The 10,381-nt window shown below is 54.9% G+C and overlaps 1 protein-coding gene across 6 annotated transcripts in view; it reads right to left on the minus strand.

Moving 5' to 3' along the window:
* Positions 1 to 3,837, minus strand: part of INPP5B (inositol polyphosphate-5-phosphatase B) — a 48,003-nt gene extending 44,166 nt beyond the window's left edge. For 5 of the 6 annotated variants that reach the window (XM_081818130.1, XM_031016763.2, XM_081818133.1 and 2 more), the window contains exons 1-5: positions 3,748 to 3,837; positions 2,956 to 3,038; positions 2,478 to 2,569; positions 848 to 945; positions 703 to 732 (exon numbers count right to left, since the gene is read on the minus strand). In XM_081818130.1, coding sequence (XP_081674256.1) covers positions 703 to 732; positions 848 to 945; positions 2,478 to 2,569; positions 2,956 to 3,012 — 277 coding nt within the window. In that variant the 5' untranslated portion in view covers positions 3,013 to 3,038; positions 3,748 to 3,837. Of the gene's footprint in view, positions 1 to 702; positions 733 to 847; positions 946 to 2,477; positions 2,570 to 2,955; positions 3,039 to 3,747 lie in introns of those variants that run through there. The other variant, XM_031016769.2, reaches the window with a different exon arrangement.
* Between the last annotated feature and the right edge of the window lie 6,544 nt (positions 3,838 to 10,381).

The raw sequence follows: 10,381 nt of genomic DNA on the forward strand, positions 1-10,381 counted from the left end.
CAGTGTCTGGATTCTGGGTTTGAAACCTGGTTCCACCACTTACTAAGTTACTTAATTTCCCTGGGCCTCGGTTACCTCTTCCATAAAATAGGGATGAGAGCATTGATAACCTCATGGAGTTGTGAGGAAAGCAGCATATGATGCCCATAAAGCTCTTAGCACAGTGCCTGGCACAAGACGACCAGGGATTAAACATTCATTTCTGTTGTTATTACCACTGCCATTACTACAGTCTGGCAAAGGAGGTAAGCATTAAACTGGTTCACCACCGATAATTAAATCAACGTGAATGACAGAGACCTGGCGAGGATGAGAAAAAGGAACGGGTATCAGTGAGGCTTGGACAATTTCAGGAGGCTCAACAGAAGCTTCCTGGAAAAAAGCAAAGTGTGAACTGAAGCCCTGAAGGATGAGTTGGCTAAGTGAAAGGAGGGGTGGGGGCTTTCAGGAAGAGGGAACAGCATGTACAGGGGCTCGGTGGTGTCATGTTTGAGGTGATGGGAAGCCATCCAGAGGATTCCAAGCACAGCAAGGAGGAGGAGAATGATGGAACCCAGGCCAGAGAGGTGGGCGGGCTTGATCCTCCAGCGTCGTGCTTGCCACGGGAAGGACATCAGAGTGCTCTTACTTCACACCATTCTTCTCTCTGCAGCTCCTCTACCCCCTGCCCCAGCTGGGACTCACGCTGAAAGGACCACTCACCAAGAATGTAGAGTTCGCCTTCTGGGGACACTGTGGGGAGGGAAACGGAAAGGCCCTTAGCCATTGGGCACCCTAGCCCCTGCAAGGGCAGACATGACCCAGGGACCCAGAGAAGAGGGATTCATACCGCCCAGCCCTGTGGCACCTTCTTCCAGCGTAAAATCCCGTGAGACTGGCACTATCTGGTCCAAAGAGACATCGTCCCCCGTAATGGCCATCCTCCGGTGCATATACATGAAGAGACTAAGGGCAGGAAGCAGCAGTGAAGACAGGGCCCACTGGCCGTCCCTCAGGCCCATCAGGGAGGCCTTGGGTGCTCACATTCCCTCCTTGGTTCCTAGGGTCATGCTGGGGGTGCCTAGCTATACACAATCCTCATGCCTTCTCTGTCCATGGTGCCCATCAGAGACTGCAATTCTATGGATAGGTCCTCAAAGCTGAATGTGTCTTATTTTGGGGGCGCCCCTGCTTTGTGAGTAAAACATGTGCGTCATCTATCCATTGTGTGTAACAGCAACAGCACAATCCCGGCCACCCCCTTCCCTCTCTGACCACAGTTTTGCTACCTGTAAATTGAGGGTGGTAGATTAGAAAATGTCTCATGCCCCTCCCTCCCAGCTCTGAGATCGTGAGGTTCACTTTCTGGCTCTGAGACCTTTGATAAGTAGTCTTCATACTCTCTCTGCTTCTGTGTAACATGTAGGCATTACTAGCAACATTTATTGGGTACTTTCTATGTCCTTCACAGTGTTTGAAACATTTTACAGGTACTAACTCACTCTAATCTTTAATCTGGACAAATTGAAGTACAGAGGTTGCTTGCTCAAGATCACGTGGTTCAGGGGGTGCCTGAATGGTTCAGTCGGTGTGTCGGACTCTTGATTTTGGCTCAGGGCGTGCTCTCAGAGATAGAACCCTGCCTGGGGCCTTGTGGAGCCTGCTTAAGATTCTCTTTCCTGGCGCCTGGGTGGCTCAGTCGTTAAGCGTCTGCCTTCGGCTCAGGTCGTGGTCCCAGGGTCCTGGGATCGAGCCCCACATCGAGCCCCACATCGGGCTCCCTGCTCCGCGGGAGGCCTGCTTCTCCCTCCCCCACTCCCCCTGCTTGTGTTCCCTCTCTCACTGTGCCTCTCTCTGTCAAATAAATAAACAAAATCTTTAAAAAAAAAAAAAAGATTCTCTTTCCCTCTCCCCCTGCCCCTCCCTGCCCCACTCGCTCTCACACTCTCTTTCTAAAACAAAAAGAAAAAAAGGTCATGTGGCTCAGAAGTAATAAAACCTGGGGCGCCTGGGTGGCTCAGTTTGTTGAGCAACTGCCTTCGGCTCAGGTCATGATCCTGGAGTCCCGGGATCGAGTCCCACATCTGGCTCCCTGCGCGGTGGCGGGGAGTCTGCTTCTCCCTCTGACCCTCCTCCCTCTCATGCTCTCTCTCTATCATTCTCTCTCTCTCAATAAATAAATAAAAATCTTAAAAAAAACAGAAGTAATAAAACCTGGATTTGAACCCAGGCAGAAAGACCACGCGACTCAAGATCTGGACAAGCACATTAAGTCATCTATGCCTGAGGAGTTTTTTCATCAGATTTTGAGGATTATATGAGCTAATACACATGATGAAGGGCTTAGAATATAGTGTTCAAACCATGTTAAGTATCATTATTATAATTAATCTAGAAGACTTAGACTCTACCCCAGAGGGATGGCTGAAGTCCAGCTGGAGGGTACAGTGAAGAATAATCCCAAGGCTCGACAAGCAAGGACCAAACCCCTCACTTACGCATGTTCCTGGCCACGTTTCCGACGGTGGCGCACGAGTCCCAGGAGGCGGCTCTGCCTGCTTTCTCCCTCACACAGCACACCTTGTACTGCCTGCTGCGTAGGGTCAAGGGAAGCCAAAACGAAACCCCAGGCCAGGCCTCTGCCAGCCCAGCCCAGCCCAGCCCACCTTCCCTGTCCTTCCGTTGCTCATCCAGATTCAGTGTGACCTTGAGCAAGTCACTTCACTTCTCTGATCCTTCCTTATCTGTGAAATGGGGATGATAACACCCAACTTCACAGTAGGTTGGGAGCATAACAGTATTTAAAGCACTGGGAAGAGTCCAGCACTGAGCAAGTACTTAGTAAATACTGGTTTCCTTCTCCCCTGATGGCACAGAGAGAGGGAGGAGAGCAGATAGACACAGAGACACGGTCCATTCCACCTCCCAGGGCCAGGGAGGGTGCCGGGGCTGGGAGCTCAGTGCTGGGAAGGATATGATGATGCAGTATTCTCCCTCAGCCAGGGTCTCCTGGATCGCCACAGACTGGTCCATGCTGGGCCCTGCTGGGCAGACACACCCTGGGGAGACAGCAGATAGGAGCCCCCTTTGGTCAACAAGTTACCCAGGAGGTGATGGAGCTGCCTCAGAGGGCTGGGGGGCAGGGAGGAGGGGCCCTTGTACAGGGAGAGGGTAGAGGAGGCCTGACTCTCCTCTTCCTCCTCCTTAGATGGGACTTTTAGTTTCTAGGGAGAGGGGCCATCCCTTTGGCCCTGGAGGGATGTACAATTTGTTGTACCACCCTTTGTCTGGAAGGGCATCCAGTTGTTTCTGAGTGGGGTCCTGTCAACTAGTTGGAAGGTGGGTGCCTTGTCCCATTACTGGAGATGGAGACACGGTCCCACTGCCCCTGGGATAGGGCTCTGCCTCCCTTTTTGGGGAGCAGTAGTAGTCCTGGTGGCACCTCTCTGGGAGGTGTCCGTGGTGTGTCTGCATGGGTTTTGGGGGAAACGTCCTGTTCTCAGGAAGGGCGGTGTCTCATCCTGGACAAGGACCCCAGTCCTGTTCTTCTTTCCTTGGAGACAGGAAAAAACATCCCACTGCTCCTTGCCCCCCCCCCCCGCCCCGCCCAGCAGGCCTCATTGCATCAGCCACAGGCCAGGGGGTGTCCGGTTTTGACAGCCACAGGACAAGGGTCTCAGCCCTCAGTTTGCCCACTCCCTCTTGCCCAGCCCTGCCCTGGCTTCCCTGCTCCGTACCTGCTCCCAGCCCCCTGCCATTGCCACCTACCTCCCGAGCTGTCACTGCTGGGTAGTGGGACACCGCGGCCCTGGCCGGCTAGTGACTACGTTTCCCAGCAGCCCCTGCGCCACAAGATGGTCAGCCAGCCTGCAAGTCCCAGCATGCCTGCACCAATCACGGGGGCGCTGGTGTGTGTGGGGGGGGGGGGCTCCCCACCCCCATTAACTCTTTAGGTCCTGGGCTACCCTGGGCTCCCGATTCCAGAAAGGTTTTCTTAGTGACTGATCTAACTTCCACCCCAGCCCTCCAAGTCATGGGGCCAGAGCTCCTCGCCCAGGGCACGGAAGGAAGATGGCCACGTCTGCCTTAAGGGAAAAAAGAATGCATTTTCATTTTCTCCTCTATTCCATCCTCAACTTCCATCCACGCTGGCCAGCTCTGGCCTTGACTGGAACGCTTTCTCCCCACAGAACTACCTTGTCCTAGCTTAAAGGAGAACAGCACTGTTGAAGAACCAACACCTCTGTTTCCCAGGTGGAGAAACTGAGGATCAGAGAGGTTAAACAGTGTGACCAAGGCCCTGCAGCTAGCAAGTGGCAAAATTGGGCTCAGCTGGTCTCGCTCCAGCTTCCGTGCATTGACCCTGCCACACACTGCCACCTTTCCTCCCTTCTCCCGTGTGTGTGATGTGTGCGTGACGGGAGCATCTGGTCCTGCTCGCCTCATGGGACTGCTGGAAGACAATGAATGTGAGTGTGCTTTGCAAAGGGGTAACACTGCTCATGTGCACTGCCATGCAGAGACCCAACCCTCCACCTCCCCTCCTCCTCTGGGAGGAGAGAGGACATGGGAGGGAGCCCCTCAGCTCTCAAGACAGCCTATTGCTCTGAAGCCCCCTCCCCCAATTTACAGATTTTCTCCTTTTGGGCCTTGATTTCTGCATCTAAGATAAGGAGTTTGCCCCAGATGGACAAAAGGGGCCAGCTCGGATACGGGAGTCCAGGACCAGTCTCTCACCCTATTGGCTATGTCACTGTAAGCTGTAAGCTCCCTGAGGACGGGGCGATGTCTTTTCCATATCACCCTGCACAGTTTCTGGCACAGTCAGCCCTCAGAATGTGTTTACTGAATTAGCGAATTAATGAACTGTCCTAATGTATACACCTTCTCTTAAGCTTTGACCCAAACTAAAGGGTCAGTGTTGGGGAAGGAGTGGCCACTGTGACCTCAAACCAGTGCCACCTTCTCTTTCACTAAGCTGGGAGTTGCTGCCCTAATGGCCAGTCCAACTCTACCTATGTAAACATCTTCCAGAAACAGATGGCACCTTCTTCCCAATCTTCTCCTTTTGCCAGAAATCCACAACTCAAATGGAGTTCAAGTTTATTTGAATTTGATTTCAAAGTTACTTCGGGGATGAGGAGAAAGTGAATTGATTCAGACCCTTGGAGATAAAGGGGGTGGGGTCACCAGGAAAGCAGGGGAACCCCAATTCCAGCCCCACACTTAATGATAAAAGCTGGGGAGGAAGGTCTGGGAAAAGTGGACCGGGCCAGACTTTGGAGTCCTCCCATTTGATGGGGGTCAGGAGGGAGGTTCTGTTTTCCAGACGACCCCCAGCCTCTCCTTGAGACTGGGGCTGAGGCCCTGTCCTCTTGGAGGGCACCAAGTTCAGGCCCAGGCCCTGGGAGGGAGAAGTAAGGATCCTGGAACCCAGGCTGTGGACTTGACAAATCCTTTTCACTGAAGATACAGCTGCAGGAATCAGAGCCGGGGTGGGACTGGGGGTTTGCAGGACCTTGCAGCTCCCTGGTTCTGCTGGGCCTAGCTAGGGGAGTGGGAAGGGAGCAGGGCAGAATGGAGGAGCAGGAGCATGGTCCCAGCCATGGCCCAGCTCAGGGGGCTCCTAGTGAAGATTCCTAGTGAAGCTGGAGGCCGTTGCCTGAGGCTGAGGCTTGGCGGCACTCCTGGCAGCAGGGCTGAGCCACAGCCCTGGGACCCCCGGGGGTCCCTGCCATGCAGGCCTGGCTGCAGCCCGCAGCATAGCCTGAGCTGGACAAGTTCAGCTGCAAGAAGAGATGGGACCATTCGTACTCCACTTGCCCCTGCCCCCACTCACCGAGGCAGAAAGTGTTAAGTGGGCCTAGGGCTGAGCTGAACCTCCCTGGACCCGCAGCTCCCTCCCCACGAGGTCAGCCGGCCAGTCCCCAGAGAACATACAGGGTGACCCGAAACAAGGAAGCATGTCATGGAGACTTGGAAAATCCCAGCTGCTGCCCTGGATTTGGTATAATGCAGAGCTGAGAGGGTCAAGCTTGCTGGACCCCGGGCAGCCTGGCCCCCAGCAGCTCTAGCTCCAGCCAGATCCAGAGGCTGACCCGCTCTGTGCAGGCGAGAGGAGAAAGGCGTGCAGTTCTGCGGAAGGACAGCAACGCAATCTTTGGAGCACTCCCAGGGCTCACCTCACAGAAGTCCAAGCCCTTGGGGCACATGGTCACAGCTTTCTGCCCTTTGAAGCAGTCACTACCTTGGCAGGAGAAGGTGGCACAGATTTTCCCCTGCAAGGGAAAGTGGAGGGCAGGCTGAGGGGCGGGGAACTCTGTTCAGGCTGAACAGGGAGTGAATGCTGCACAGAAGCGGGGCTGGAGCCTCACGTGTCTGTCCATCTGTCTGCTGGTCCGCTGGTCCGAGCCCCCACTCTGTCCCTGCCTCCCAGAACAGGCAGGTGTGAAGGAGCCACGTTCCTCTTGGGGGTCACCAGGAGTATAGCAGGAAGCAGCTTGTCCTCTAGAATGGTCAGGTGGCCTAGGCCTGGGAGCCAAGCAGGGCTGCCTGGGGAAGTGCAGTAACGGTCCGTCGGTCTGCTGCAGGGAGTGGGATGGGATGGTAACCCTCTGCAAAGTCCCAGCTCTCCACCCCAAATGGTTCGTGTGGGGGGTGGGGCAATCACAACCTGAAACTCCCCACCGTGCTGCCACCCTGGACCAGCACTGTTTTGTGGGGAGGGAAGTGCTGGTGTGGAGAGGGGGAAGTGGGGGGAGGGGGAATCTGGAGGGGGTAGGGAACCAAAGGTACAAATCTCAGACTTGGGGAGTGATGAGAAGAGTAGATCTCAAAGGTAAGGATCAGCCTGACCAGGCTCAGAGGTTAGGGTGTTGCTAGAGGCTGAGGATTGGTGAAAACTGACCTCAGACTTGAGGGCCTTTCAAAGAGTGGGGTTCAGAGTTGGGGGCTAGTGGGTGGTTAAGGCTGGGGCTTGGGAGCGGTGGGGTGGGGCTCAGAGCTCACGGGGCCAATGGGAGGAGTGAGAGTCAGGGCAATGGAGGAGGGGCTCTGGCCCCAGGCTGGTGGGCCTGCTCAGCAGAGGCCAGCTCACTAAGTGCCAAGCAGAGAGAGCGGGCTGCCACTGCAGCCCTGCAAAGAGCAAGGGTCTGGGCTGGCGGCCCAGTTGTTGGCCCACAGGCAAGGACTGGGACTGGTTTCATTTCCCCTGTTCTAAGTGAGGCTGCACTGGGCCCTGTAGTGGGCAGCATTGAGTCAAATCAGCTGGAAGAGAGTGCCCAGAGTCTGGGAGGAGCAGGGATGGCCAGTCCTGACCAAGCTCAACCCTCTGCCCCAACCCCAACCACTGACTCCTCTTCCACCTGTCAGCATCTCTCTCCCCAGGACCTTACTGCATGCAGGGTCAGCAGCAGCCCCACCCGGCCCCTCACCTCACAGCCATGCTCCCCGTGCTCTGCTCTTTGGAGAACTTTGCCTCCCTGGTAGCACATCTCTCTGAAGCAGGAGAAGCTGTGCATATCTGTGGACAGGTTTGAACACTGTGGCCCCATTTCCATGGGGTGAAGGCATCAGGAGGCTCTCTCCTCCTGGACAGGAGCAGGGGTCAACTGACTTCACCCCAGGTTCTGGGCTACCAGTTAAGACCAGCAGGAGAGAAGGAGGAGGAGAGAGGGGACCACTGCAGGGAGCAACCAGCTGAAGGGTCCCAGGTCAAGAAAAGGTCAAGTGAAAGAGGTCATGAGGTCAGAGAAAAGGAGGGGCAGTCCCAGGGTCCAGCAACAGTCATGAGTTAGGGTTGGTCGGAGTCCGGGAAGGGCTGGGGTCCCCAGGCTGAGGACAGCTACTGCTGGCCACAGACTGCTGCCGAGGTGCTACAGGAGCTAGAGCGCGACCGACCCAGCTGAGGGCTGCACGAACAGGACAGTGGTCGGTATCCAAGGTGCTGATGTGAGGCTTGGCAGTAGGGGCCACGTCTCTCTACCCTCACCCCTGCTAATTTTTTCCTTTTGTAAGTAATCTCTACTCCTAACATGGGGTTCGAACTCAGGACCTTGAGATCAACAGTCACATGTTCTAGGTACTAAGCCAGCCAGGCGCCCCTACCTTCACCGCTTCTTACCGCCAGGTGCCTCAGCCCCTCTGTTGCTCCCTCCCCTCCCAACACCACAAGCAAGAAGCAGTTCTCCCATCAACACCTCTCCAAGGGGAACTGTTTCCAAAGGTGAACAGGTTAAGAGAAGGGCCCAGAGGCTCTCCAGAAGTCTGTGTCCATGTGAAAGGAAGGGCCTCCCACATGGGCCTTTTTTCCTCCTCCCTGGTTTGGGTAGATGAGGCTGGAGGGACAACTCAAGAGTGTGAGGGGGCCAGACCCTCAGCAGAATCAGAAAGCCTGGCTGGTTAGCTCCTAATCTGCATTACTTTGGGTTCTTGCCCATCTACTTTAATTTGTGCACCTCTCCCATGACTAGAGAGAATATTCCCAATATTCCCTGTGCCCCAGCACTCTCCCAGCCATTGACCTACCTGCACACCTGAAGCTATGGAGGGCAGGGAGCATGTGCGCATGATGCAGCCCCCGGAATCACTTGTCAGCTCTGGGGATTCCTTCCAACACTGCCGCCGCTGCGGACACAGGGGCCACAGACAAAAGAAGGGAGCACAGCCAAAGGATGTCTAGACTGTAGCTGGAGGGAGAAATTAAAGCCAATTGGCAGCAAGGGCAGACTGAAGGACCCCCATCCCAGGGTCCTGCTGGGACATGCCTCTTTGTGTAGATCAGAAACCTGGCAGGTAGAGAGATCAGAAACTCGGGAATGACAGGAAGGAGGGGAGGCCGTGTCCTTCCAGAACCCACCTAGAATGGGAGAACTCAGGCTGGCTGGTAGTAGTAAGGGTGGTGTGTGGGGAGAGACCACAGGTCCATTCCCACCATGAGAACTCTGAGGTGAGGCTGCTAACAGGATCTGAACAATGAGGGGTAGCCATCGTCCCAAGGATAAAATAATGCAGAGGGAGGAGAAAAATCCCAGAACTATGTCTGCTCCTCACTTCCCCAACACATTGGTTATGTTTAGGGTACTCTTCTTTGTGAAGCCTTCCCGCTCAAGTTGACCCCAGGGAAGGGAACAGAAAGAAAGTGGAGGAAAGGGATGGCCAGTTGTGTCTGGACACAGATCGATGATGGGCTTTCCTCTCAGAGGTGGGACTGAGGAGACTCCTGTTTCTGGGAGTTTCATCCCAGGATCAGCTTCTGGTTTCAGCAGGACCAGTCTGGGGGACAAGCCCAGGAATGACTCCTTGGCAGCTTCCTGCCTGGACTCCCTTCCCTGATGAGCAGCCTTCCTCCTTGAAGAGGGAGCTGTCACCTGTTCTCAGCAGGAAGCGCCATGGTCTCCACCAGGAGGTGGACGTTCGGACTCCATGTCTAAGGGAGAGATTAAGACTCAGGAACCAAGAATGGACTTCTGAGCATTCATGAACGCTTCAAGTGGTGTGCAAAAGTATCTATGTACATGTATTTTCCTGGGGAGAAAGTCCACAATTTTTATCTTTGTATTTCCAAAGGAATCTAGGAACCCGCCAAGATTAAGGATTACTGCTGTAAGCTGAGAAGGAACCATCCTGCTCCTGCCCAAACCTGGTCAGGTCGTTGAGTGGGAGCCCTGTTCTTGCTATGGCAGAGCCCCTGCAGGCCAGATTTCAAGGAGTTACCTCTGGGAGAACCACTTCTGCCAGTCTGTCCGCACCTCCGCTGCTAACTCCGTGCCCCTCGGGCCTGGTGGAGTTGGCCGGAGGGCTTTCTCCCTGTCCAGGTGGTCACTGAGCCTCCATACCGCTGGTTCTGCTCCCACTCACCATCTCACCTCCACCTAATCCTCAAGGTTTATAAAGCCAGCTGGGACACAGATGGCACTAAAAAATATTTGGATGAATATAACAAAGAAGAAAAGAATCCTTAGCTGTGACAGGGAAGAGCCCCAGGGTTCCTCAAGGGCTGCTGTGGTGCACAGTTCGCTGGGTGGCAGTTACCTGGGCAAGGGTGACGGCAGGACTCCTCAGAACCCGGTCCTGCCTCCCCTCCACGTGGTACAATACAGGTTCTTGCACGTACCCCGGAATCCAGGTACCCAGTCCTGAAGAGGAGGCTCTGAGGGACGGGACAGTTGGAAAGCAGCAGGTTCATTCCTTGGGAGCCCCAGTGCTGCTACTGCGCCAACAGGAAGGCTGGACGGAAGCGCCCTCTCCACGTTTCCCACTTCCAAGGCTTTGTTCAACTCTCTTCCCAAATGGCAGGGTCTCCTTGCAGTCTGGGCCAGTTTTTGGTATTCAGTGTTTCTAGTTGCTCAATTAGATTTAATTATCCACTCACTGTGCTTCAGAAGCTCAGTCCCTGGAGAGG

This window comes from Leptonychotes weddellii, chromosome 4 (genome assembly GCF_054177405.1).
Source record: "Leptonychotes weddellii isolate Sample4059 chromosome 4, ASM5417740v2, whole genome shotgun sequence".
NCBI classification, from domain to species: Eukaryota; Metazoa; Chordata; class Mammalia; order Carnivora; family Phocidae; genus Leptonychotes; species Leptonychotes weddellii.